This window comes from Electrophorus electricus, chromosome 6 (genome assembly GCF_041902795.1).
Source record: "Electrophorus electricus isolate QZ-2024a chromosome 6, ASM4190279v1, whole genome shotgun sequence".
In the NCBI taxonomy this organism is placed as follows: Eukaryota; Metazoa; Chordata; class Actinopteri; order Gymnotiformes; family Gymnotidae; genus Electrophorus; species Electrophorus electricus.
This window is the reverse complement of record NC_137502.1, coordinates 26912834-26940106: the sequence shown is the minus strand read 5'-3', so window position 1 is coordinate 26940106 and position 27273 is coordinate 26912834. Positions and strand designations below refer to the sequence as shown.

At 46.7% G+C, this 27273-nt stretch overlaps 4 protein-coding genes across 11 annotated transcripts in view; 2 read left to right on the top strand and 2 right to left on the bottom strand.

Moving 5' to 3' along the window:
• Nucleotides 1-7149, top strand: part of garre1 (granule associated Rac and RHOG effector 1) — a 31441-nt gene extending 24292 nt beyond the window's left edge. The window contains exons 9-14 of one of the 2 annotated variants that reach the window (XM_027020928.3): nucleotides 429-554; nucleotides 1427-2451; nucleotides 2995-3160; nucleotides 3764-3901; nucleotides 4185-4263; nucleotides 4625-7149. In XM_027020928.3, coding sequence (XP_026876729.2) covers nucleotides 429-554; nucleotides 1427-2451; nucleotides 2995-3160; nucleotides 3764-3901; nucleotides 4185-4263; nucleotides 4625-4945 — 1855 coding nt within the window. In that variant the 3' untranslated portion in view covers nucleotides 4946-7149. The remainder of the gene's footprint in view (nucleotides 1-428; nucleotides 555-1426; nucleotides 2452-2994; nucleotides 3161-3763; nucleotides 3902-4184; nucleotides 4264-4624) is intronic. The other variant, XM_081716200.1, reaches the window with a different exon arrangement.
• A 236-nt stretch (nucleotides 7150-7385) lies between these two features.
• ss18l2 (ss18, like 2) lies at nucleotides 7386-8689 on the bottom strand. The gene is made up of 4 exons (XM_027020941.3): nucleotides 8384-8689; nucleotides 8087-8163; nucleotides 7634-7715; nucleotides 7386-7544 (listed from the first exon to the last, which is right to left on the bottom strand). Exons 1-4 carry the CDS (start codon nucleotides 8450-8452, stop codon nucleotides 7500-7502), a joined length of 273 nt encoding a protein of 90 aa, XP_026876742.2. The 5' UTR covers nucleotides 8453-8689; the 3' UTR covers nucleotides 7386-7499.
• Nucleotides 8690-8842: 153 nt separating this feature from the next.
• lsm14ab (LSM14A mRNA processing body assembly factor b) lies at nucleotides 8843-17371 on the bottom strand. 5 transcript variants are annotated; one of them, XM_035525347.2, is made up of 11 exons: nucleotides 17061-17371; nucleotides 16062-16240; nucleotides 15598-15739; nucleotides 15191-15295; nucleotides 14444-14644; nucleotides 13927-14007; nucleotides 13431-13661; nucleotides 12778-12931; nucleotides 12333-12356; nucleotides 11992-12238; nucleotides 8843-11851 (listed from the first exon to the last, which is right to left on the bottom strand). In XM_035525347.2, the coding sequence occupies exons 1-11, from the start codon at nucleotides 17179-17181 to the stop codon at nucleotides 11828-11830; spliced, it is 1509 nt and encodes a 502-aa protein (XP_035381240.2). In that variant the 5' UTR covers nucleotides 17182-17371; the 3' UTR covers nucleotides 8843-11827. The 5 variants fall into 5 exon arrangements, with proteins under 5 accessions (XP_035381240.2, XP_081572328.1, XP_035381241.2 ...); XM_081716202.1 differs by having other exon boundaries at nucleotides 8843-10027; XM_035525348.2 differs by having other exon boundaries at nucleotides 16077-16240.
• Nucleotides 17372-18456: 1085 nt separating this feature from the next.
• Nucleotides 18457-27273, top strand: part of LOC113584288 (transcription initiation factor TFIID subunit 4) — a 46505-nt gene continuing 37688 nt past the window's right edge. For 2 of the 3 annotated variants that reach the window (XR_014124231.1, XM_081716199.1), the window contains exons 1-3: nucleotides 18457-20038; nucleotides 22429-22571; nucleotides 26979-27095. Coding sequence is in view for 2 of the 3 variants with exons in the window: in XM_081716199.1 (XP_081572325.1) it covers nucleotides 18799-20038; nucleotides 22429-22571; nucleotides 26979-27095 (1500 nt within the window). In the remaining variant the exon portion in view is untranslated. The remainder of the gene's footprint in view (nucleotides 20039-22428; nucleotides 22572-26978; nucleotides 27096-27273) is intronic. The other variant, XM_035525753.2, reaches the window with a different exon arrangement.

The window sequence follows — 27273 nt, the reverse complement described above, 5'->3', positions numbered from 1 at the left end:
CGACTGTGACTGAGGCCGGCAGGTTTCACCTGCAGCTGTGATTCACCAGCGAGGCCAAGCGTGTCTGTAAACATCGCCCCTGATTAAAGTGGCAGGGGGCTTGAGCTGTCTGCTTGTTTGAGTTGTGCTGTGAAAGGAGAGTGAGTTAACACTTCCATCTCTCTTCTCCCTTAATGAGAAGCGAATCTCAGCTGCAGTTTGAGCACAGTTCTGCAGTCTGTGTGTCCCTGATCATTTGTTGTTGTCATCTCCATTGGTGTAGAGGTTGTATATTACAATAAAACTGCTGTCAATGTTACATTTTTGCATGCGATGTTTATTTCAATAACTTGTGAGCTTGTAATGCTTGTACTATCTTTTATAAAATAATTCTGATTTTTGTTAGTATTGTCTGAACTGAAGCGAATGGGTTTGAATCACAATGGCAGGTGTCTGAAGGAGGACCCAGCCACCATGTCTCTGCTACAGCGTAGCCTGGACCCTGAGAAGACCCTTGGCCTGGTGGACGTGCTCTACACTGCCGTTTTCGATCTGTGTCGCTGGAAGGAGCGCAAGTGAGTGACCTCCACCACTACTGCACCACCCGTGCCCTCTGTGCCCCCGGAGTGGGTCACTGCACCACCAGCCCCAGTATTCCCTGCTCCATATGCGGTCCTCTCTGCTCAAACGCGCCTGATGCAGCTCATCAGATGGTTGCGAGCTTCAGCGGCCGGCATAGACCAGGATCTGCTGAGGACACTCTCTCTCTGCTTTTGTGAAAACACATTAGTTAAGCACTCTTAGGGGGGATTTGTTGCTATGACGACCCTGTCTCAGCCCACCTGATGTCATATATGCTCACCGACCAAGTCTGTGTCTCTGAAACAGAGTGTTTGTCACAGCGGTGACTTGGCATCCGCCTCCGTGGTGGTGGTGAGATTCACGTTTGTAAACAGGCAGTGAGTCTTGCAGTCCGAGCCACACCAGGTGCAGTAATCCAGGGAGACTGGCGGCTTTGTCCTTGAGAAAACGCACAGACGCGGCTGTCCTTCGGGATGCACTCCCTTGGCGTCTACACTCCCTGGCGGTATAGTGTGAGGCAGAGCTAGTGCCGTGTACTCATGCCCCGCTAGCGTAATGTCCTGCTAGCGTACAGTGCCCCAGGGCAGGAGAGGAAGCTGATTTCTGGCCGCCTCATTTGGTGCATCTGAACGAGCCCACGCCCCACAGTCCCTCTGCACTCAGAACTGAATCGCGTCTCCTCTCCGCCACGCAGATGTAACATGTCCTGTTACTTGAACATGTTCTCACGGGCAGGAGGTCAGATAGGCACCAGACCCTAACAAGGAATTGACTATGAGGTCCAGCACTGTCCTGTCAGCAGGGGGTGTGGAGACTTTGTGTAGCAACACAGCGTGCATCGTGTATTTGTGTTGTGTGTCTGCAGGGAGCAAGCCCTGCCCACCATCCAGATCCAGCTCCAGAGAGACACGTCCGACTACGGCGTGCCCGCCGAACTCCACCCCGGCGGCAACACCAAGTCATCGGGCGGCTTGCCCAAGACCATCTCCAAACTCACCTCCAAGTTCACCAAGAAGACCTCGTCTAGCTCGGCACCCACTGGCGGCTACTCCATCCCCAGCACGCCGTCCCGCGCTGGGGGGGGGAGCGGCGGCATGGATGACAAGCCCAAGACCCTGAGCGACGCTCGACTCCATAGCCTGCTCCAGATGAGCACGGCGGGGACTCCCGACCCAGGGCCGCAGGCGGCCAACGGCTCCGGCCCCGACGAGCAGGGCATGAACCTCCCCACGGACCAGGAGATGCAGGACGTGATCGACTTCCTCTCCGGCTTCAACATGGGCAAGTCACAGCAGGCCTCCCCTCTGGTGAAGAGGAGGAACTCCGTGGCGTCCACCAACGCCGCCGACCTCAAGCCGCCGGCTCCGCCCACCACGCAGGCCCAAGTCCCACCCGTTGCCATGGTGCTGGCCCAGGCCCTGGCCCAGGCCCAGCCGCAGCCACCCGCCCAGCAGGTGGCGCCGCTGCCCTCCACGCCCAAGCAGCAGGTGGCGGTGCCCGCGGCAGCCCAGTCCTCTCCGCAAGCCCTGCCCTTCTACCAGCACCTGCTGCAGCCCATCGGGCAGCCACAGCCGCCACCCGTATCACCCCAGCACCCCTCCCAGCCTCCGCCCCAGCAGAGGGCGCCAGGCAAGTGGCCCCAAGGCCCACCGGGGGGACTGTCCCCCATGGGGCACGTGAGCCAGTGGGGGACGGCTGGGCTGCAGGACCTGAGCTCGGACCTGTACAGCCTGGGCCTGGTCAGCACTTACATGGACAGCATGATGGCGGAGATGTTGGGCCAGAAGGCAGCACCACCGGGCCCCCGAAACAACACCTGGCCCAACCGCGAACAGAGTGAGCAGGGCGTATTCGGCGTGCTGGGGGAAACCATGCCTTTCGACCCCGCAGGTGAGGTGAGGGGTGGGTGTGGGAGTGTGGGTGTGTGAGAGAACTACAGTACTGCACTCGCTGTAACTGTGGGGGCTTCTAGGCCTCATTAGTCAGAAGAGCTACAGCCAATCAGTTTCCGGTGGGGTTCTCTTTGCGTCTAACTACATGTTAAGGTTTGTTTTAGGCCAGTGTATATATACTTCGAGTGCGTGTGTGTGTGAGTACAGTGAGTGCAGTCTGTACAGTGCGACAGTGGTGAGTGAGAGTGTGTGTGTGTGTGTGTGATGTCGTTATCGTAGTGTGGCCCCTGGTGGGCTCAACGGCTCTGCTGTGTATTTCTGCTGTGCTGGTCACTCGGGAGAAACACACTGAGCTCCAGGGCCAAATAGAACAGCGTAAAAGAGCTGAACCTACTGCACTGAGTTTCCCTCTCTCCCCTCCCCCTCTGCGCTCTCGCTCTCTCGTGCTCCCCTCCTTCCCTCTCTGCTCTCTCTCGCTCTCCTCCTTCTCTCCCATCCCTCTATATTGCTTTCTGACACTCACTGCTCTCCTGGTTCTCAGTTGGCTCAGATCCGGAGTTTGCGCGTTACGTTGCCGGGGTCAACCAGGCCATGCAGCAGAAAAGGCAGGCGCAGCACGTTCGTCGCCCTAGCAACACCCGTGGCAACTGGCCCCTCTCCGACGACCAGCACAGGACCTGGTCCCACCCTGAGTACTACAGTGAAGGGTGAGTAATGGCCAGGCTGAGCACTCAGGGTCTCCAAGATTATGCACGTACAAGATATTGACGACGTAGTAATTCTGCAGTGGTATATGGGAAAATATTACCAATCTGATATTGAAACTACAGGTAATAATTACAATCATTTATGAGGCATGTCTCTGTCTTTTTTTTTTTTTTGCAACTGTCTAATACAATTACAATAGTGCTAATATTCAGAAGTCCTAGAGTTGTTTTGAAAGTAAATTAAAACCCCAGCTGGCGGTCAGCCTGACTCACAGATAGCACCGTCACCATGGCAATGCCCTCCATTGCTTTTCTATGATTCTTCCTGGACTCTGGAGTCTCACGGCTTCACTTGTTTTCCACTGCAGTCATTAGCTAATTCACGTATATCCAGAATGGATTTGTACTCGTGTGTGTGTGTGTGTGTGTGTGTGTGTGTGTGTGTGTGTGTGCGTGCGTGCGTGCGCGATCGTGATCCTTGTCTTCCTGAGCGTCACGTCATCATCTCCTGCATGTTGTGTATTCTGCATGAGTTCTCGGGGTCTGCGTCTCTTCATCGCTTTAGACTGTGAGTTATACTGATGGTGCCTTATCCTTGAGCAGGGAGGCAGTGAACAGTACCTGGTCAGCTAATCAGGGGGACTCCGCCAGCTCGAGTGACGAGACATCCTCAGCCAATGGGGACAGCCTGTTCTCCATGTTCTCCGGCCCTGACCTTGTAGCTGCAGTCAAGCCAAGACGGTAAAATCCAAAACAGAGATGTAGACTTGTGGAGGGCCTTTCCCACTGTCCAGAGGGTCCAGTGTAGAGGGCCTTTCCCACTGCCTGGAGGGTCCTTGTGTGTGCAGCTGGAGAACTGTTGCTTCTCAGTTATTGCCAACTTATCTCATGTAGATTTTCTAGACTTTTTTGTTAAGAGAATATACCAGTTGTGTGTGTGTGTGTGTGTGTGTGTGTGTGTGTGCACTAGTGCTAATAGAGGTGTGTGTTTCTCTCTCTCTCTCTCTCTCTCGTGTGCGTGTAGAAAGCATAGCTGTGGAGAGCAGGAAGTATGTACACTGCCCTCTCCTCCTCTTCATCACACCAGCGATGACAATAACCAGGTAATGAAGACGACTCTTCCCATGCCATCGTTTTAAACGCAAAGTTTGCGTCCAACGATTCAGGCCCAGTAGCTCAGTGGTGAAGGTACTGGACTAGTAATCAGAAGGTTGTCAGTTCAAGTCACACCACTGCCAGGTTACCACTGTTGGGTCCCTGAGCAAGACCGTTAACCCTCAATTACTCAAACTGTGTTCAGTCATAATTAAGATGCTTTGGATTAAGCGTCAGGTAAATGTAAGAGCAAAACGTCTCTAAACCACTAAGGCTAAAGTGGTTTGGTCATCTTTCTGAAGATGAACTCATAAGTTTCTGAAATAAAGAAATGCTTTAAAAAAATGTTACCTTTTCATTTGCTTTCAGGATAGCAAAACTAAAACATGGCCTCCGAAGGCCCCATGGCAGCACTCCTCCCACTCCAACACCATGCCCAATCCCAGCTCTTCCCTGTATCAGATGACCATCCCTTCCAGCCAATGGGCTGACTCCATGCAAATTCTGCAGTCTCCGGTGTGGTCAACAGCCAATGACTGCTCTCCTTCCACCAGCCTCTCATCTGGCTTCCCTTTCGCCCAGCAACAGCCGCCGCAGCAGCAGTCGTCCCAGCATAAGAGCCTTAGCAAAGGGTTCAAGAGCTTCCCGCTCAAACCCGAGCATCGGCCGTCGTACCTGCACCAGTACTGAGCCGGCCTGCTACTGGTCCAGGGCCAGCGCTCGCCAACGAGCAAGGCTCCATGCCGGTTTTAGACCAACGACAGCAGACGACCAAAACCCGGAGCCCTGGCTGTGCTGATTTGCTGCGGCCGAGGTCGGTCGGTGGTCGAATAGTGCCGGGGTGCGTTCCGCCGTTAAAACCGTGAGATGGCGTACAGGGGGTAGTTTGACAAAGGCCCATCTGCTGCGATGATGGTCGCTGCAGTAAGAGGTCACGTCTCTGAGTCAGTAATGTTCAGGAGGTCGGGCAGTACCACGACACATGTTCAGGTGGGCGTGACTACCCCGCTGTCCTGTCTCACGGTTATCCATTGCAGGACACATCCCTGATTTGGGCCTAGTACCAAACTGTAGCTGAACCGTTTCTCTGCCACTACCAACCTGTACCTTTTGGTAGTTCTTTAGACAAGCGTGTTTTTATAGGCAACTTTGTATCGAACATTGTGGCATATTGGGTTTTTGTTTTTTTTCATGGGGTTTATTTTTCTTTCTTTCTTTCTTTCGTGTTTTAAGATCTACCACGATTTCTTTCAGCTACAAAAGAAGCGTTTTCCTGTTACGCTGTTCTAGTGCATGATTCCTGCTTCCTGCGGCTAGTGAGCTGGTCGCGCCAGCCCCTCCTCACCCAACTCTGCTCACTCCAGCCTTCTCCACTAGCTCTGCCAAGTTCCAGAAAAGAAAAAAAAGAGGGGGGGGGGGGGTCGGTTTCAACTTGCAACGGATTGTAGAATTGGTCCCAAGTTTAATACTTGGTCGTTGCGGTCAGGCTACGGAAGACGGGCGATTTAGCTGACCGTGTTACCCGAGAGTCATTCGCGTGACATGCACGGCTGTCATCCTATCGCTCGCGGGTCTCAGACGGCCAACGGGACGCTACCCATCACGATACTGTGTTGACAAAAAGCTGTAACTGCCAAATCTCATCAGATCACATAGACTACACCTCCTAGCTACTGTTCTATAGCTTGTAAATGACTCAGAAAAAAAATTATATAATTTACTTCTTTTTATGAGGAAGCTTTGAGCAGGCTCAGCAGAAATATAAGAATCATAATACGTGTAATTTAATAATCATAGCAGATGTGTAATTTGAAAAGAAATACACTACTTTTTCAACATCTGACGAAGTTTAAAAAAAAGTAAGTAGGAGTAAGTAATCTATGTGCCATGTTGATATTAATAGCACTTGCATTTTTCTTTTCCTCCAACAAAAGCGTTGTTCATAGGGTGAATAGTGCTCAATGTCAGAGAGGATTCTGGGAGTTGTAGTACCCTTTAAAGTACGGGAACGCCCTGCTGTAAATGACGCTGGGAAAGCGAACGCTCAAGAGTTCTTTCCCCCTCTGGATTGGTTTTTCTTCCGAATGACACTAACATTAAAATTAAAACATAACATTTGTTCATTTAAAATAATTATATTTCTTGTACAAATATTGACAGTATTAATCTTATTTTTGTATTTTCTTACATGTTATACCATTACTGTATATGTTAACATAATATAGGCATATTAAGTAAAACATTATTTTCCCAAGATGTGAAAAGCACATTTTTCTTTTCTACAGAGTTGAAATATTACATTATATCTACAAAGGTTACCAAATGCACCATTACAAACACTAAAATGCGTTATAAGATTGGGGTGTGTGAGGGTGTGTTTTTCTCGAGCCCGTACGTCTTCGGTTTCTATGGCTGTGGGCTGTATTTAAACTGCCCAGATTAACTTTTTTGTGATGTTTGCGGATGCCAATGTTGCCTGTATTTATGATATGACCATGTTTTCTGAAAACTAACATACTTACCATGTTTACAGAGAATCGTTTGCTGTATATAAATATATATCTTTTTATAGTTCTGTGCTTTGCACAATCAAAATGTAGGGGTTGTTGCTTTGTCTGTGTTCTCTCCCAAACTGTTGCAGCCTTTTAAAGACATCTTCAATGACCTTGGACTGTAAACATTAGCATTTCACAGCTGTGTCAAAAATGGTTTACTAGTGGCTTCTAAAATAAATAATGAACAAGTATGACATAAAACGGAAGACGTCACACCGATCGATAACATGATGGGGGATGGCTTAGCTTATGTTGCTTATTGTTCACTAGAGCTGGCAACTGAATCTTTCCCAAGTGTACCAGCAATGCAAAAAAATAAATAAACGTAACAGAAAAAAACTGTTTCTGTGCTCTCCTTTAAGGCCTCTCTGCTGTTTAACACATCAGGATTTATTTCACAAAGGACAGATTCCCACTTCTGCTGGACGGTCACGTCTTTTGGTTGAAGTGATCTTACCAGTAATACATTTCCACTGGACAGTCCTCATTTTGGACTCATAAGTGAAGAAATCCTTCATGCAATGAATTTTTATGAGCAAGGAGGTTGAAGTAAAAGCAGAAGAAAAAAAACTAGTTCACTTAACTACAATTTATCAGAACAAATAACTGACATGAAAAGTACAATACAAATGGTGCTAGGTGAGGTAAGGCTTCAGGTTCACTCATCAGCTGTTTTGGATTCAGGGCTTTTACACATCACCGGCTCTACTCACAGATGGCTCTTCACACAGAGTCTGGAGACCAGAAATGACCTAATGTAAAACGCATATCGAGTCGCACATCTCAGCCTGAGGAATGAATGGGCGCGTTGTGGGAGACTCACGGTCGTGGTGGAAGGCAAATCCGAACTGGCATCAGCTATGGTTCCTAAATAAACGATGTTTCTGTGAAGGATCTGCTGGTACCTGTGAAAGTGAAAACATGGTAATTGAACAGTTTCTTATAAGCAGTACATGAATACACGAACACTTCAAATTGAACTGATCTGATGGTGACTGACATGATTAGTAGCATATAAACTAAACTTGCTTTGTCCGTGACCTCACTAGCAGTAAGAAAGGAAAACCGCAGCTACTTGACGCCTTGAGCACGCCATGTATGCTTTAGTAACATTTGTAAATGTTGATATGAAGAATATTTATGAATGCATTTACGTATACAAGATTGCCTAAGTAAAAACAGCAAGCCAAGACCCGTCCTCTGGTCCGGCCAGTAAATGAATACACACAAGCCCCGTGTCCGTGTGCACAGGTTCACTGATCAGGTTCATGCTTACTGTACGCATTCGGTCGCTCTGCCTTTTTGCATATATTCCGTTATACATCTTACAAGCTGCTCATTTTCGTCCAGGAGCTGAAAGAAAACAAGATGGCTTACTAGAGGAAAACATATTACTCAAGAAAAATAAATCTACCTATAACCTAGCTAGCCAGCTAACTCGAGTCTTCAGTCTGGAGACTAGCTAGCATTGGATTGATAGATTAACAGGCAAGCTACCCAACTAGCGATGTAGGTTTACATCATCTGAACTATTTAAGAGTTAGCCAGCACACATGCCTAATTTACAACTTACTCTCTGTATAGTTTCTTGATTTATTTGAGCTTTTCCGCGTTGTCTCTTCGGGACAAAAACAACGGACATGTTAACGCTAGCTAAATTAGCTAGTTAGCGACTTAGCCGTCATATAACAAGAGAAGTGTCTGGACCTCCACTCCAAGAGTTATTTTATGATTTACAGACTACTTTCAGTAAACTACTATCCAATTAATAATCTGTATTTCAAGAACGCGTTGGTCTTTCCTCAGTAAAGCCATTCCATGGGTGTCCGTGTGCTGGCGAAGTACACGCACATACTACCCCCTGCAGGCCTGGAGTGGCAGTCCTCCATACGATCACCACTGCCACATTCAGAGGAGCACAGGTTAATGCAGATCACAACTCAAATGCTTTGGCCAATTCACCTGACAAGGCTGGAGAGCATATGTGGTACAGCTGTTCTTTCTTGGTGTATTAAAAACAAGCAAAGAACGATTTTGAACAACTATTTATTTCTTATGGCTGAATAAAAACCTGTCTGACTGCAGAAAGTACACCATGCTGTACAATTGCTTTATTTCAGAAAAAAAAAAGCAAAATTCTTCCAGAAGTCTTACAGAGAAAATCGAGTATCTTTACAAAATGAAAGTTTGTATATACAGTCTGAAATCTCATGAGCACAGGGTATCTTTATAATGTAATTATTGCATGAATCCAGGGCCATCATACCATGTCTCCCTGGGCAATACGTGCCATCGAGGCTGGATCTAAAATTTGACATAGTACACTTTAACGGATTCAAAAACCGTGAGCTCGCCCTGTGCAGTGTACCTGGGCAGTAGGAATTTTTTTTTTTTTTTTAGATACAACCCAATGTTCATGATACAGGTGGCTTAAGGCATTTCCCATCATGCTGTGCTCTAAGCAATCATTACCACCCAAAACAAAAGTTTGTTTGGAACTTAAACGTTTCGCTAGCTGCCAACCAGAATGCAACGTCCGATAAATTATCACATGGTGCCAACAGGAAGTACGCTATAGCAAACAGGTAATTGCTCTGAAATGGCTACTGTAGGAACACAGAACCTCACTGCATTTCAATGATATTAAAACAAAAAGAACAAAGAAACATTCTGAAAAGTCTTGTGCTCCGCCTTCTTCACTCAACAACCAGCTCGTGTTTGGATCCCTTAATTATGTTTTTGGGAGGGGGGAGGGGGGGGGGGGGACTTCACAAATGCTGGTACAGAAGATGAGACTTCATTAACATGGGGGGGGTGTTTTACACACACAAAAAAATTATTAAGAAACGAACAAAAAAAATAATCTTCCCAGTCAACAGAGAGCCTGGTATGGATAGCACACATGCACCAACCCACCAAAAGTTGACTCCGGTCTGGGTCCAGGCTGGTGGTGGCGAGCCATGGGGCTGGGGAGCACTTCAAATTCATTCTGGTTCTGAGTCCACACATCTGTCCAGTCACAACGCAAAGTAAATGCCTCCAGTGGCAGGAAGGAACATCCCAATATATGAGGGCTTCTTACTCCCAAAGTGTCTGAGCATCAGTGCTGATCTGGGGCCCGTTTGGTGGGGACTGAGCCCTCCATGTGCACACCTGCGCCAGGATACTTTGTGAAGCCTGGTCCAGGACCAACGGTTCCAACAACAGAACCTCCTAACTATAATACACAGACAAACGTTCATTCATTAGCGTCAGATACCACACCTACTCTTCAATGGCTCCGGCAGGCTTCCAAAGCCTTGTGAGAAAGGAAAGAGCAGGAAATTGACACTTACGAGACGAGGGCAACAGAAGTTACGGACACAGACCATGTGGGGTTGACTTAAAAGGGGCAGGTATGACTACATCAAGGCATTGTTCATCTTTAAAGTGCAAATGAATATATTTTTGAAGCTATTCAAATCTTACTCTTAAAGGGCATGTGGGACCATCCCTGAAAACATGGCATAAAATGCTGATTAGGGAAAACTAAGAGCGTCTTGTCTTTCAGTTTGTGTTCTAACTCTAAAGGCTCAAAGCGCACACCACCGTAGTCACGGTTGGGAAGGAGAATGGATGTGCAGCGTTAACAGTATCAAAAAGCCCTCTTGAACTATAGCAAAATGACATCTACATAAGCAACATCAAAAGGCAATATTCAGTGGCATACATTTACTGAAAGAAAAAAAACAAAAAACATACATACCATACATATGCACATACATGTACGTGTGTATATATATATATATTATATATGCACATACATATACGTGTGTATATATTTATATATGCACATACATGTGTGTGTGTGTGTGTCTGTTTTGTTTTACGTAAATGTGCTCAGCCCATCATAGTTTCTGGGAGGAGAAACAGAAATTAGCAGTCTGTCCAAGCAAGGTATTGCAATAGGCTCCTGTCTAGAATGGCACTAAAAAGGCATCAGAGTCCAATTCTTTATAGGACAAGAAAAGTATTCAGTCTTAAGAACATTGAAGCGCCCTGTCCTTGTCCTGTGTGCTAAGATAAATGGGTAACTGTATCGGCCTTATCGATACATTACGAACCAAGTTCAGCTTTGCGAGATTAGCTAGGTTGGATAAGTACGAGCTGTCTGACCTCAGAAGACCTAACGAGAGTACTGGTCCAGACACTTTACCTAGCAAGAAAGGAAGGGGAAGATTACAAACTCTTTATATTGAAGAAAAAAAAAGAAAAAAACTAAACAAAAAACTAAATGAAAAAAAAAATTGTCACTACAAAAAAATGTAAGGGAAAAAAAAACAAACAAACATAGGGAGGGAAAAGAACAACAACAACAAAAAAAAACCATCAGCATACTGTATTAGCGCCTACATCTACCTTCCACACGCGAGAGGTGCACCCACATGCCCATCCCGCACATGGCAGACCACCACCCCACAGGTCAGTGGCTGTCTGGTACACCACTCAGGCACTAGGGGCCTTCACTTGCACCCTATAAGATATGTACAGGGGTTTGGTGCTTCTATAAGACATCAGAGGAAAAATAAAGCTATTTGACTGGTGGTTCACAGTATCAGCGGGTGTCTGCATACACTTGTACATCTAACAGGAATATTATCAAATACACTTGTTTAATTTCTTTTTTGTCCTTTTCTGTAAGAAAGAACCTAAAATGCTGATGCAAAAATACTGAATAATTCCACTGAAGTTACAAAGTCCTCGTCTCTGTGGTGGGCGTATCAAAGTAAGATCAAAAGGTTGAACTTCCCAATCGGGTTTGTTTTTCTAATGGAAAAGAAGGGGAGAAAACGCAAAAAAGGGGAGGGAAGAGTGGTGCTGGGGTCAGCGCGCGCACACACACACACACACACACACACACACACACACTCACTCTCTCTCTCTCTCTCTCTCTCTCTCTCTCTCTCTCTCTCTGAGGCAGGAGGGGGAAGTAGCACTCTGGCCTATGGCGGGGGCAGTGTAGCTGTGTTCCTGGTCACTACGCTGTCACCTTGTTGTCCTTCTGCAACAAACCAGGACAAAACTTATTTAATTTTGATTATTATTATAATTATTATTATATTACTATTATTACTACTACTTCAGCACATGAACACACTGCAGTAAGAGCAGATACACATGAGGTGTGACGGAAACACTTACCCGGTACTCAAACTCAGAGAACTCCCTGCCACCACGGCCTCCTCGGAAACCTCCCCGGAAACCGGACCCTCCCCCACGTGGTGGCCCGAAGGACCCGCGGCTGGCCCCGCCACGGCCCCGGCCACCGCGGAAGCCCCCGCACCCCCCTCTGCCGCGGAAGCCACCGCGGCCCCGGCTGTGGCGTAGCGGGAGGCCGAAGGTCTCGGCATTCATCCTCCTCTCCTCTGCCCAGGTCTGCCGGCGCTCCCTACAGGAAGACAGCAAAATCAGATTACTGATGATACACAGGGGCAAAGAGGATAAAAGGGAAAAAAAAAGAAAAGAAAGAAAAGTTCACACACCTGCCGCCACCTGCTCTCTCTTTTCTGGAAATGAAAAGGGAAAAAAAGAAAAGTTACAAAGCAGGTTCCATTCTGGAGCCAATGGCCTTCTCATTGGGCAGCTTTTTAGCCAATAAGGAAGCTTGCCAGGTATCCTGATGCATGAGGACAGTACTAGACAGTACTATTTGCTAGAAGAAACAAAAGCAAATGTTGCCTTCAAATGTGGCCCATTTAAGGACTCTTACATGACCGTTAACTTTTTTTGCTGACTTCTCAGAGATGCTGCCCAGAAATTGTCTGCTTGGGCAAATGCCTCCAGCGCACATGCCCGCGGCCGTGGTTGGCCCACTGGCTCGCATCAGACTTGTTTCTAGAGGCTAAAACCGACTGGGGCCAGATTTCCAGATTTGTTTGGTGGCTGGCAGCCAGGTGGCCCAGGGCTGGATCGGGCCAAACGCTGTACCTGGAGTCGTCACAGGAAATGTTGTCAAAGAAGGACTTGGACTTGTCGTAGTAGCAGTTGGGCCCAAGCGGGTCTTCCTCATCAACGTTGCCCTCACTATTCTGGGTCTCCACACCCGAGTCGCCCTTGTCTTCCCCGTTCAAAGCCTTTTCGTCTGCAAGTCAAACAGGACGGTCAGGGCACACTAGCGCCACACGCTAGCAACTGACCAACAAATAAACCGCACTTCTAGGGGTTTACAGGTGTCACATTACTCCAACAGGCTAGCTGGTTTTAACCTGAGCAGAGCGTGACTTTACGTCAGTCCTACTGAAACACATCCATAGGGTCTACAGGCCCAGGTGAGCCATGACTTGAAGCCACCACGGTAAACAGGTCATCAAGACCTTTCAGACTGCTGTTTGCTTCTGCCCTGAAGGTGAAACTTCTCTGAAATTTAGAAACATCGTGGATCTGCTTGTGCGTTAGGTTTAAAAAGCTAAAACCTCTCCACAAACCAGGTGTCTCTACCAATCAGAGAGGAGTGCCATCAAAGAATGGTGCTTCGTTGTAACAAGACTGGGAGTGAGTTAACGTTTCAAACACAGAGCACACTCTGGGAGGGAGTTAACATGTTTCTGATAAGTGTGTGTGAGACAGGCGATGAAGGGCACCTTTAATTTTGAGCTTGCTCTGGAACTCGCGGTCAATCTCCTCCTTGTTGAACTGGGCATTGGCGCTTTCAAAGTCAAAGTCCTTCTCGAACTTCATTGGTCCGTCCCTGCGCACGTTAAACCGACCACGCCCACGTTGACTCCCACCACCACTAGCCCCGCCTCCTCCAGCTCCACCTGCTCCTGCCCCACCTCCTCCACCTCTACCCCTTCTCACTGCAGGAGCACCAGCTACAAAGACAGCCACCCATCATTAAACAAAGGTTTAAAGGATATTAAACCATGGGTCTTTATTGACATCAATTATACCGCATTAACATACATTGTTTTAGTAATTAGCAAGTTTATAATTAGGCTTATTGTGTCCTGGACACACCCTGCTCAGATGAAGATGCTCTGACCTAATGTCGAGACATGTGTCAGTGCAGGGGACTGGGATAACAGAACTGCAGCCATAGCTGGGACCACACTAGGGTTAGGAGACGTGAAGACTTACGGCCCTGGCGTCTGCTGGAGTCACGGTTCTCAGCCTTTGCCGCATCCAATTCTGGACGAGAGGCTCTCTCAGCATCAGCCACTGTGGGAAGCCAAAGCACTGGTTGACAACCCTCTTTAGTTAAGTGCAGCATCTCCAACTATACCGTCTAACAAAACTACAACACAGCTAAAAGAAAGAACAGAAAGTTTAAATATCCAATTAGCATCACACCTTACAAGCTAACTTGTGTATGCTTGCTAGAATGGCTTGGCTAGCCTTTCATTTATGGCATTTAGCTGCCGCTTTTATCGAAAGTGACAAATCTAACTGAACACAACTTGCATAAGTGAGAGTTAAGGTTCTTGATCAGGAGTCCAACAATGGCAACTTTGCAGTGGTGGGACATGAACTGGCAACCTTCTGATTACTAGTCAAGTACCTTAACCACTGAGCTCCCACTGCCACCACTGCGCTTCCGCTTTAAACCAAGTGGGAGGCGTTTACTAGTCACTGCAGAAGGTGTGCAGACACTCACCCCTGGTCTGCTCCTGGCTCACAGCAGGTTGTTTCTGGGAGCTGAGGGGGGGCCTTCCTCCTCCTGCGGCTGCTGCTGCTCCAGGACTCCTCTGAGCCACAGAGACAGCTGCTCCAGTGGGGGGTGCTAGAGGCGCAGGCTGCACAGGGTGCTCGGCAGTTGGGCTTTTCCGCACAGCGTCCAGAGCGGAGCTGCTGGGAGCTGCAGAAGACAAATGACAAACATGGCAACATCAGTCAGAGAACGGAGGACAAACATGGTAACGTGAGTCAGAAAACAGAGGACAAACACGGCAACATCAATCAGCTCCAAACGATTTGGGGGATAAAACATGAAATCCACACCAACAAGCATTCAGAACCAGCAAATGGGACTGATGAGAATTACTGATTTTTAAATAAAACAAAACATAAAAAAAACAAAACAAAAGCACTATTAAATTTCATATTCCTAAAGACACAAAATGTTAATGTTCATGAATTTAAAAAAATATATATTACAAGGCTAAATGTTTTCTATGAAAATGGCTGCGTATTTCAAACAGCAACACTTGATGTCCAGCAAAAAGAAGCTGTATTGTAATATGAGCGGGAAAAACGCAGGTGGCGACCTGACTATGAATGTGCTCAAGCTGCCAGCTCACTTATCCAACAGAAGCATGAAAACATCACACAGCAGCCTGTGGCATGCACTGTGACGCAAAGAGCACACCTCAGACAGCCGGCACACGGGGGCCTGTTCCGTTACCTTCAGGCACACGTGTGCTCAGAGACACGGAGTCCGAGGGGACAGTGCTCTGGGACAGAGGGGCGGCTACGCTCGCGTCGTTACTGAATGCGGACCCTGAACTTCCTGCATGAAGAGGAAGAGCACAGATGTAAGTGTGGCTTTATCATTTTTTTTCCTTACGTGACACACTGGGATCAACCACTTCTTGGCCAAACAGACAACTGAAGAACGCCAGCGACCAATACTAATCCAAATCTTCATTTAAAATTGCAAAAAAATATCAACGCTCTATTGTGTTAACCCCTCCCTGTTAACCCATCTATTATTGCCGATATTGTTTCCAGCTGACTGACTAAATGCATGGTGCATCACAGCACACTTCAAAGCAGTAATCATCATTTAAATGCAGACAGGCTCATACTCACCAGCACCTGCATTGGCCCCGACAGGCTGGGGCACCAGGGGAGTGGAGCAGAACTGGCTGTAGGCACGCACAGGGGCCCGGCTGAAGGGTGCATAGGAGCCCATGGACTGGAAGGACGGAGTCGAACTGGACCCCAGGGATGACTGTTGGAAGCACAAAAAAAAAAAGATCATCAGCATTTGATTAACCATGCACAAGGGGAGAGAGGACAACATGCAATGAGATCACTCCAAATGCTGTTGCAACTAAAGCCCAATGAAAGCCAACCGGTTCAGTTGATATTGCGCGAAGATCATGAAAAATCACTTTTGGCTGTGTGTACTCATTGATTTTCATTCAAATATTCTTTGAGTGTTAGCACCCAGATCACTAATGACTCTGCAGCCATAGAAAAGCATATGCTATTATCATTTTACAATAAATTTATTGAAAGTAAAATAAAAAAAGAAGAATGTAACTACTTACACATTGCACCTTTACCTGCACTATGGCTGGGTCTTGGGGTAAGGGGCAGTTCGGCTTTGGTGGCTCACAAACAGTCAAGTCTTTGATGTCACTTCCTCTAAAAATGATGTATTCAAAGACATCATCTCGGGGGGCGACTGGCCTGTCCGTAGGACGATCCTCGGTGCCAAAGGATTTGACTGACAGTAACACAAACAGAGAAGCAGAAACTCATCACTTGCTGATATATTAACACATTGTAGACGAGCATTTTCCTATGACTTAAGTTTTCACTGCCTTCTTAAATATACGTGGCTTAAGTTTAGCGGCTGCGCCAATGCTATTGTAATAGGGAACCCTTTGCAACTGAATTTGGCAGTCCCGGTACTTGCACTTGCAATGTCATGGCACTAGTCTAAGAAGATTAACAGGTAAAGTATCGGTCATGGTCCCAGCTATGCTCAGCGATGTCCATCATGCTCAAGTAAACAAAGGACATATTGCTAAAGCGCTCCGCCTTATACGTACTTTTAAAGCCACCACCACTGGAGTAAAGCTACTTAGCAATAGTAGCTATAACGTACTGCGGTTATTTAGTAATCATTACAATAACTCTTGCGTGTTAACCTAACTTGCAATAAAAATAAGACAGATATTATTAATAGACGATAGCTAAGCTAACCAACTAGCTGGGGTTGGCCTGTTGGCAAACCCCGTTACCTCGGGCAGCATTAATTTGAAAACCCTGTGGTTTGCTTAGCTATTAAAACTCAAACACTAAGCTTATATACATTTCCAGGAGAATGGCCTAGCAACTTAGCTGAACAACTGTTTTTAAGTGTGTATTTAGACCAGCTATCCTAAACTTTGAACATCAATCTAGTTAGCTAGCAGTTGCTAAGCGCTAATCCTGCGCGTGCAGCGCTGAAATCGTGAGGTAAAAGCCTCTGGGTACCACAACCCGGCGAGGCTGGACGGTTTAGTTTAACCCGGTTAGTCAGTCAGCCGTATTATAATCACCTTTCGCAAGAGCAACAGTCGAGTTTTCGGTGTCGATCGTGTATAAAATTCCCTCATATCGAATTTCGGCCTTCGATATGAGGCTAATTTTGCTGCCGATGTAAGGCGTCCCGCCGCTCATTGTGTATCACAGCGCTTTGGCTTTCTTTCAGTGGCAAACACAACGTTACTTATATCAAAAACTTCTCCTTGAGTGTACAAATCCCCCCCCGCACAAACAGTCTCCTCGACTCTCTATAACTCCTTTTCTTCTTGGCGCTGTTCTTCTGCTTCTAGAAGATAGCTGCTAACACAACATGGCCGATCTCATTTTCCTCCGGACGAATCGCGCGGTATTGTGGGATGCCAGAGGAGGCCGTCCTTCCAAGGTCTCGCGATAGAAAACGCGGTTTTGACTTAATCGATTTCGTACGTCGCGAAATTAAAAAGAAAGGAACAGAATGGACAAAATCGTCTTAGCTGCACATAAAGGTCGATTAAGTTTGTAAAAAAGAGGTCTCTAAGACGTCTTAGCGGCTTGTTGCATTACAGAAAAGCAAGATCAGGCCTGTTTTTATACCTCTTAAATTGAGCTAGCTTAGGCTTGTTCCATTAAAATTGTTCATGCCGTATTGTTGCTGTTTTGTGAATTATATCCCCATTAGTCTTAATGCTGCTGATAATTTTGACCATCCTATACAGCATAACATGACCACTGTATCTCTTCCAGAAATAGTTTACACTCTTATGCACGAAGCTTTGCGAGTAGTATAAACACAGGTTTTAATGGCAGTAACCACTGTGTTTGCAGTTTCAACATGCTTTTCAGTATAACATGAGACTACCAAGATATGGTTGCAAAAACTATTTTTGGTAATGACAATATTATGTATTGTCTTCCTTCACTGTTTGTTAACGTATTTTCTTTAGTTATATTGTTCAATTAATTTATTATTTTGCTTATATCATGCTCAAAAAACGTCCAAAGACATGCTAACAGTGTAAAAACAGTGTGGCGTTTCTAACAGTCCCCTCTGAAGCCGTACGCTGTTTTCTGGACCAAAGATGGTTCTGTGCCGTAACTAAATTATGTAGTGAAAAAGAGACATTTTCTCTTGCACACAAAGTGTTGTGTACCTTAAATCGAGTTTCATGCCAATTCATTTTGATAGATATAGACAGAGGATGTGCCATTCTTGCCTTTACTGGAACTGCTCTTGAACAAGACATGAATGCAAGTTGTAGTGAAAAGACAACATTGGTTCCCTTATTCTGGGTTGAAGCACAGGCTTAGTGACCTTTTTTGCTGGAAGCACCACTGTTCTGTGAATGTGCCTCCATTAAATGTCTACGACAACAAAACAAAGCAAATGGAAACACTGAAATTATTATTTTTGGAGAAATCGCACTCTAGTTTAAATGGGGCTTTTTACTCAAAGACAGCAAACACATGGAGTACATTTAGGTTAGTTCAGTAGAAAGCACTAAGAAAAAATCAACACTAAACATTTTTATTCAAATAGCGTTGACATGTGAAGAGTAGTACCGGCTTATGTATTAAAAGCGAGCGTTGTGTTGGGTGTAAATACACCTACATTTAGTGGCTGCACTACCACTATTTCATACCCCACGATAACAACGCATAGAAAGCAGAGGATAAATTTTGGCGCTCTGACGTCAGAGCCATTCCCACAATGCATAGTAACACGCACGCGCACTCGCCCCCTTGTTCAATTTAGACAGCAACCTCACGTCAAAGATGGCGGGCGCCTCCGACCCTCTGGAAGAGATGCTGTTCTCCGAGGTGGACGAGAAAGCGGTGAGCGACCTGGTGGGCTCGTTGGAGTCGCAGCTCGGTGGCCCGAACAGCGCGGCCGGAGCGCACGGTGAGAGCAGGGGCGGCGCGCACACAGCCAAGCAGCACCCGGGGCGCGCGCTACCTGCCCGGGTAGGCACCCCATCCGAGGACCAGCCACAACAAGGGCAACATGCAGCTGCGAGGAGCCAGGACGCCAAGCCTGCACGCATCAGCCCGGACACGCGCGCCAAGCCGCCTTCTCTGGGCTCCGCCGCGTCCCTCGAGGAGGGCTCGACTTCAGAGACCGGCGCGAGCGCGAGCGGTGTGCAGTCACATGGACCGTCTGCCAGCAGCGGGGTGTCCGACGGGGTAACTTCTCCGCCGGTCAGCATCCACGCGGGCAACAAAGGTGCGACCCCGGGCTCCGGCGAGACGTCGGGGGCATGCGATACTCGTCCAAAACACCTCTCTCCAACCGCGCGGAGTACGCGCGCGGCAGCCCAGAGTTTGAACGGGGACGGCGGCGCCGTAACGTCCACCAACTCTCCAACAGACCCCGCTGCAACCGACGCGTCCGCGGCAGCGGTCTTCAGCAGTGCAACGGCAACAACATGTGCAAATGCGACGACTTTTACCGTGTCTAACGCCGGCGCGTCCGCGACGGCCATTGCGCTGGACAGAGGGACTCCTACGATAGCTTTGCGCAGACTTCCGAGTCATATCGTGGCCAGCATCGCTCAGAGCAGGAACGGCACCGCCGTTTCGGCGCTGGTACAGCAGGCAGCGCGCACAGGAGAGACGAGTCCCGCTCCACAGGTGAACCACGCCAGGAACTGCGACGGTGCGGAGGCCAAGTCGGGAGCGCCCTCCGCTTCCAAAGTAGTGGTTCCCGGTCAGCCCGGGACCGTGAACTCGGCGATAAACACCGCGTGCTCTCCGCCCGTCGTCAGCCCGAGCGCTGCCGTTACGTCTGCGCCCACGGCTGTCAAACCCACCGCCGCTGCGGGCGCTCAGACGCCAACGACGGCCGGGATGCTGAGGCCTGCGCCCCCCGCTACGACCCCCCTGGCCAGCACGACTCCAGCTCAGACCCGAGCGGGGCTGGCGCCTCCGCCGAGGATTGTAGCTCCTCAGCTCATCGTTAGACCCCCACAGCAGCAGACAACGATCCAGCTGCCCCCTGGGTTTACTATCCCACCAGGTAAGAAGTTCTGACAGGTTAAACCGCCGTTATTGGACTGTTGCAGTTGTAAAAGTCAGTTTGAGCCTTTTGGGGTTTTATCGGTCTTCTTAGTTTAGCTAGTCTGAGCCTTTAAGTCAACATATAAAAAATACAATATATTCGCCACTACAGGTTAGTGGAATTTTTTATATTTTGTAAAATCAACTGAAGTTTGTTTTTGTTTTTGTTTTTTTGTTTTTTTTTTCTCATTTATCTTTGACACCTCTTGATTTCCTAGCAAAAGAGCTTTACCAGGCAAAGTGTACGGCGGATTTCTGAGAATACTGCTGCTCTGGCCGATCTCTTAACATCGGAAAGGGTTTCTGCAGACTAATTTGACCTGGTGCTGCTCTGACTCACTCACCTGTTGCAGTGCTGTAGCTCAGAAAAAGCTAAAAACCTGTGACATGATTTACAAGAGGAAAAACCCTCATAAGCTTTAATCTCAGACTGGATGCAGGTCGGGGGGGGGGGCTTAAATATTTGGGGAGAAGTGTAAATAGCTGTAAATTTCTTGTCAGCAGTAATTGTCATTGTTGTGACGTGTAAACAAGTAACCCAGGATCCAACGAAAGCACAGAGGCGTGCACTCAAGAAACAAACATGAGCTTATTGCTGCTTAAATCATGTCTTCCTGTTTGTTGTCAGGCGACCGTGTTCAGCTTGTACCATCATCAGTGCCATAGTGGAAGGGGAAGGAGTCTCATGCAGAAAGCGATGGTGGCTTTATTCTGAAATTGCTCCAAGGGAGAAACTAAAGTGTTTTGTAATGTTGTAAATCCAAGTCATTTGTAGTTTCTTAGCGAGGATGGGCTGCTACCCAATTGCCTTGGACAATAAACCAGATATACCTCAGCCTAGATATATACACCATACATCACAGGATAGATATACACACCATATACCACGGGCTAGAGATGTATACACACCATATACCACGGGCTAGATCAGGGGAATGGGGTCAATAGAGCATATTGATTTCCCATAGATTTCCATCGAAATGGTCACTGTTATATTCCGTATAACAGAATTCTTATTTTAATAAGAAAAAACAAAGTTAAAATTCTTATTTCTATTTAATGTGTTTCTAACAGCTGTGAACGTTCTGAGCTTGTAAACGTCCTTTATTTGAAAGCCAGTTCGTGCAATGGTGGTGACACACGTGCTCAGACCCCAGCAGCAGCACGCACCTGGAGACCATGCCGGCACGGCAGAGTGGACCCCACGGAGCCTTGTGTGTTCTGGCTGTGTGTCGCCAGAGTTTCAGAACTCTAACCATGCAGGAGAGGAGTCTCGCAAAGTCTGACAATCGCTGTTTTCCCACCTGAGAGTTTCTTGTCACCTTAAGACCTTCACCTGCTCCTGCTCCGTGCAGCTGTTACGGAAGCGTGTAGAGGAACACTATGAGAAGTCTAATATAGTCTTATCATTTGGTGCCTGACTTTGGATGAAAAACATTGTTAAAAGTTTATGGTTAACTTTTATTGAACGATTTTTAAATAGATAATAAAACAAATAGATAATTAAATACCCTGGTACTTACTATATATAAAAAATTAACACAGACCTGATATCTGTTACAATATTAATTACTGGTATTCCCGGTGCAGTTTGGTGTTTTGCATTGTTTTTTCTTTATGCCTTTAAAGGCTTTAAATTTGTATCACTTCTCATCTTCCATTGCATGATTTTTTTTTTTACATGTCCAATGTATTTTCCTGCTTCACATTCTGAACAGTAGCGAAATAGATTCACCTCTTGGAAATAAGTATAATTTCTCTCACACAGTGTAGCTCAGTGGTTAAGGTACTGGACTAGTAATCAGAAGGTTGCTGGTTCAAGCCCCACCACTGCCAGGTTGCTGCTCTTGGGCCCCTAAACAAAACCTTTAACCCTTAATCACTCAAACTGTACTTGGTCACAATTGTAAGTCACTTTGGACAAAACTGTTGGCTAAATTTTGTAAATGTAAATCTTTTTCTTGTATAATCATAATCTCCTAATCATCTATGTAACACATATTTGCCTTAATTTGTTCATGTTTACAGTATAACAGGAAGCTGGCTCCATTGGTTACACTTGGATCATTATTATTGAATGTGGTGATGCATGATAAATATAATAGTATAATTTCTAATTGTCTGGATTTTGAATGTCAGGTTGTTGTATACCATTTATATGCCAGGAAGCACCTTTTGATGTCTGTACGTTCTAGAACAGCAGGTGGGGGAAACCCATCATGTTCGGGAGGCTGAAACTGTCCTGTACAGACGTTTCCCTTCTCCTGACCTGCCGAGTTCCCACGTGTGCAGTGTTGTGTGTCATGTACGTTGTGTTGTACGCTTCACGGCTCTGTGCCTGTCTCCTAGGCATGGTGTTGGTTCGGACTGAACTGGGCCAGCTGGTGCTGGTGCCGCAGCAGGCTCTGGCCCAGGCCCAGGCCCAGAGCAGCCTCTCGCCCCGGCCCACCACCCCTACCGGCGGCGCCGCCTTCCGGGTCGCGACCCCGCAGGTACGTACCATGCTCTTCCACCGCGGCAGCTCCTGCAGGACCCAGTTTGGTGAGCTGCTGGGTGGCTGCGCACCTGTACAGGTAGACACACCTCTCTATATTAGCTGTTCTTGGCCACGGTGGTTCAACAGTGAAGCCAAGGCCTGGAATTCTTCTTCTTCTTCTTCTTCTTCTTGTTTTCCCCTTTTCTTTTGCTTTTTTCTTCCTTTTTGGTGGTTCATGTGCTTTTAGAGAGGAGCACTGTGTGCGCGTGAAGACCGTCAGCGAGGCAGGTACTGTAGTTGGTCATCTTGCGCTTGTCCAGCACCTGGGTGAGCAGATGAACGGGAGGGTCTGCTTGGGTCTGAGAGGGTCTGGTTCACACTTCTGCTCTCCCAGCTCCCACGACACCTGTACCAGGTATCCGGGCCCTTAATGGCTTGACTCCAATGCATGTAGCGGTGGGACAGAACAAAAGTAAGGTAGGCCCTGAGGACTGGGTCGAGAAATGCTGCTCTAAACCTCAGGCGCTCGGCCATGTGCCCTCCCAGCCAGATGCAGACCTGTTGGGGCGGAGCTGGGGCGGAGCTGGGGCGGAGCTGGGGCGGAGCAAGCTGTGAGAGGAGGGAATGAAGCATCAGGAAACATTTTGGTGTTGGTGAGGCTTTGCTACAGGTGTTTGGCGCTCAGAGTTGTGAGACATGGGGGGGTTCGAGAAGGAGAGAGTGGAAACTGAGCAAACCTTACTAGTGCAGGTGTGTTGAATGTAACAGGTTGGATTTGATGGTAATAACGGATTGATTATTATTATTGTCTGTATATAATGCTGTACAGTGGTAATAGAGATTTTGTAGTATATGAAGTGTTAATGTGGGTAATAATTGATCGTTGAAAAAAGTGAAGGAGGCTTAATAAGCTTTTCTCTTTTCAGATCACCTGATGTTTTCATCGTCTGAAAGTTTTCGTTCGATACAAACAGGCTTGCAGTGGACCTGCTTATCAGGGCCAGACGTTAATCAATGTGTCACTAACAATAAAATGAATGCTGAGTGTCGATACATTTCTTAATTTGGTTTTAGCAAACCAAATATGCTAATAATAACTGCTAATTAGTCACAAGGCTGTAAAACGGCGCCACCTAGAGCCGTGTGTGTGTGTCACTGCTGGAAAGCAAACTTGCCTTAGTTGAGTTGCCAGTCATGGCTTAAAAACTCTGTTCTAAATTACCTTGTGACTGAGGGGAACAGGAGGGTCCAGTTCCTGACTGATTTGCAACATCAGTACCACTGGAGGGTACCAGATGTCCTGGTGGACATGGTCCCAGGTCCCAGGTTGTTTTGTTTTGTTTTTTAATAGAAACTAAAAACTGATTTCACTGTTTAAGTTTGAAATGACATGTAACACGAGTCACACTGGTGTATGGAAGAGTAAGAAGATGGAAAGATGAGAACTGAATCGAAGCGTAAACAAATGGGCATGACGTTTTGTGTTCTGTGTGTTCTAGGAGTTTGGAGAATTGAAAATGCATGAACAGGTCAGAAAAATGGGAGCAGTGAAGTGCTGGCAAAGCATAAAGGAAAGTTGAAGCTGATATCGTACACACGTTCATCTGTACAGTTTACTCACTGTTTGAGGTAGCAGAGACTAGATATGCTGATCCCCGCCATGACCCGGGTCCCCACAGTTGCCTCAGTGGTAGCTGCTACTCAGGTGTTTCAGTGTTCCAGGTAAGGATGTGTAACTGGAGAAGCGTACAAGCATGTTCACGAACATGAGCGTGGCCTGCATGTGGGCCAGCTGAGCTCACGTGCATCTCAATCTTGGCCCTTAGTCTAATTTAAACTAGTCGACCAAATGGAAAGTGACATTACAGCTCTTGTTAGTTTGGACAAATATGTGGAGTTGCGTTTGAAAAGTTTTAAAACAGCAACAAAAAAGGCTTCCCAGCATTCATGGTTCTTGATTGGCTCTGTAAACTTTTGAGCCGTAGATCCTGAAGGTATCTTTAATCTTTTAGGGAGGGTGTATTTGCGGGGGTTCCTTACTGTATCTTTAATCCTTTAGGGTGGGTGTATTCCTGTAAGTTTGATGGAGCAGGGTGCCTCCCCCATTTTTCTCCTCCCTGTAATCGCTGCTCCATCCCTTCTCCTCCATCTCTGATTTTAATGAGCTGTTTAATATTGCATTGAAGTTTTGCTTATCCCTTTCCACCTGTTAGGAGGGCATTCATCACTTCGCTAGTGCTCACATTCACTAAGTATACTCACTATTCGTCATTTTTGATCGATAGTGGTTTTCTTCTCTCCTGTAAGGCGAAATGGGTGTCCTGGCTCTTTCTTCTTTTTTTTTTCTTGTCTACATTACTGATTTAGTATGAGTACGTGACAAGCAGAGGTGCTTTACCTTTTGCAAATCGGTGAGTGAAAAGTAATAAAATTCCCTTCATGCGCATGCTAATGATTTATGGACGCAGTTTGTGCAGGGCCTTCATAAATTGTTTTCCAGCGTTAGACGAGAGCATCTTGATAGTCTTTGTTTAATTTTTTTTTCTTCCTGAAATCCTGGTTGTCATAATGCGGTGAGCGTCGCCCCGTTCAGACGCCGAGGCAGGGTGAGCACGCAGGCCTGAACGGACACGGCGCAGAAAAGCCGCGCCGAGCTCAGGACGCGGACATCAGCCTGTCTGTGTGTTTATGTACTTATTCGTTTGTTGGTGGGGGGTTAGGGCATTATTTAAGTTTCTGAAGGCCTAAACGTGTTCTCATTCAAAGATTGCAGCATCTTGTGGATGGGGCGGGGAAAGAATCCCCTTCTTTATATTGTGGCCTTTGACCGCAAGGTGGCATCAGAGCGCTGTACATAAACCAAGGTGCTTCAACGAAATCAGCTTTTGCTCTTTTGGTTCACCCTGTATCTAACCAAGAACAAATAGCAATACTTAATTTTTACGCATAAGATAATAAAATGCGTTTCTGGTCAGAAATATCTGGTGTTGGTATGATCAGAATAAATAACTGCTTTTATCCGAGTAGGTGCAGGAGAGCGTCAAAACGCTTATGAGATTCTCCGCCTGTTTTGACCCTGCTTACCACAGCTTCACCACTGTCGTTGGCCACAAGATGGCGCTATTTAGTTATGTATTTTTTGTGTGAGGCGTAATACAGCAGAGTGCAAGTCGAATGATTTCACAGGACAGCAACTGCAACTGAAAACAGATCTGTTTGAGGTTTGTGTATGTCAGAAGACCTCAGATCTCTCTTCACTCTGTCAGACACAGCCTGTGCTAGCCAAGTACAATGGAAGCGTGTCTACTTCTTGGTTGTGCTAATCTTTGCCAAGTTATTCTGTCTATTCTATTTCTCTCTCTCAAAGCTTAACAGTGCTGCCTGAAAGATATTGTGATGGCATCATTGTGTGTTTGCGTGTGCATGAGTGTGTGTCTGTGTGTACGTAGCTGGCGGGGTTGTTATTCCGACATCCACAAGGGAAAACTGTCAGACCAGAGGAGATTCTCCCAGTGTGAGCTGCTTGGTTTTAGCTGTAGGATCACTGTGATCAGGGTTCTTCACATTTGTTTGTTCCAGTCATGAGTAAGATCTCTACATTACACTGCTCAACAAAACTTTATTTATTTTTGTCCCACAAACGTACAGAACTTTTTTTTTTTTTTTTTACCCTGAATTTGCTTTTATAATCTTTCTGTGTGGCATGGTTTCAAGTGAAAACAACGTGTACATAAATGATATATGTACTAATTCATGAACAAGGCTGTTATTTCATTTAAATTGTGTTTAGATGGACTATGATTTTCACGTCTGGCCTCAGGAACACAGAAGGGCTCCAGGCCCATATTTGTAATAACGTGCACATATACGGGGCAGAAAAATGGAGGAAAAAAACCTGTGGGTGATGGGGAAATTCTGAAAATGTATTTGGATTCAGTGTGCAAAAAGGCATGAGAAACAGGTACTGGCTTTTGTTTGGGCCAAAGTCTTTACATTTATGACATTTAGCTGACGCGTTTATCCAAAGCCACTTACAATTATGAGTGTGTACAACTTGAGCAATTAGGGTTAAGGGCCTTGCTCAGGAGCCCAACAGTCGCAATTTGGCAAGGATGGAGCTTGAACCAGCAACCTTACGATTACAAGTCAAGGACCTTAACCACTGAGCTACCACTGCCCTTTAGGTAGTGTTGTTTGTGTGGTGACTGGTCAGGCGTTGGTTCTGTGTATTAGTTGTACTGTCCTGTATGTGGCCTCCATTATTACAATGAGAGAAGAGATTCTTTCAAACTGTTGCTGGATTAGACGACTGTGAGGCTCAGTGAGGCTGACCTGCACAGACCACGCTGTCCTTTTCTCCCTGAAACTTCTCTCTTTCCCTTCCCCGTCTGCACCTGGCTGTTCCTCCCCCCGCTGGCTGCAGTCTCCGGCCTCGTCCCAGACCGTTCGCCCCCCCCCCACGCTCCAGTCTAAGGTGGTGCAGTCCCCCACTCCGAGTCCTGCTCCCCACACCGCTACTGCTGCCTCTGCTGCCCTTACTGTGAGCAAACTCTCTCTCTCTCTCTCTTTCTCTCTCTCTCTGACTGAGATATTTCTTAAATGAAAATAAAAGTTCACTTGCTTTTTAAGATATTGATTTGTTTATGAAGTGAGCGCTCAGCTTCATTCGAGTTTTTTTTGTTTGTTTGTTTGTTTCTTGGACTTAAGGATCATTCACT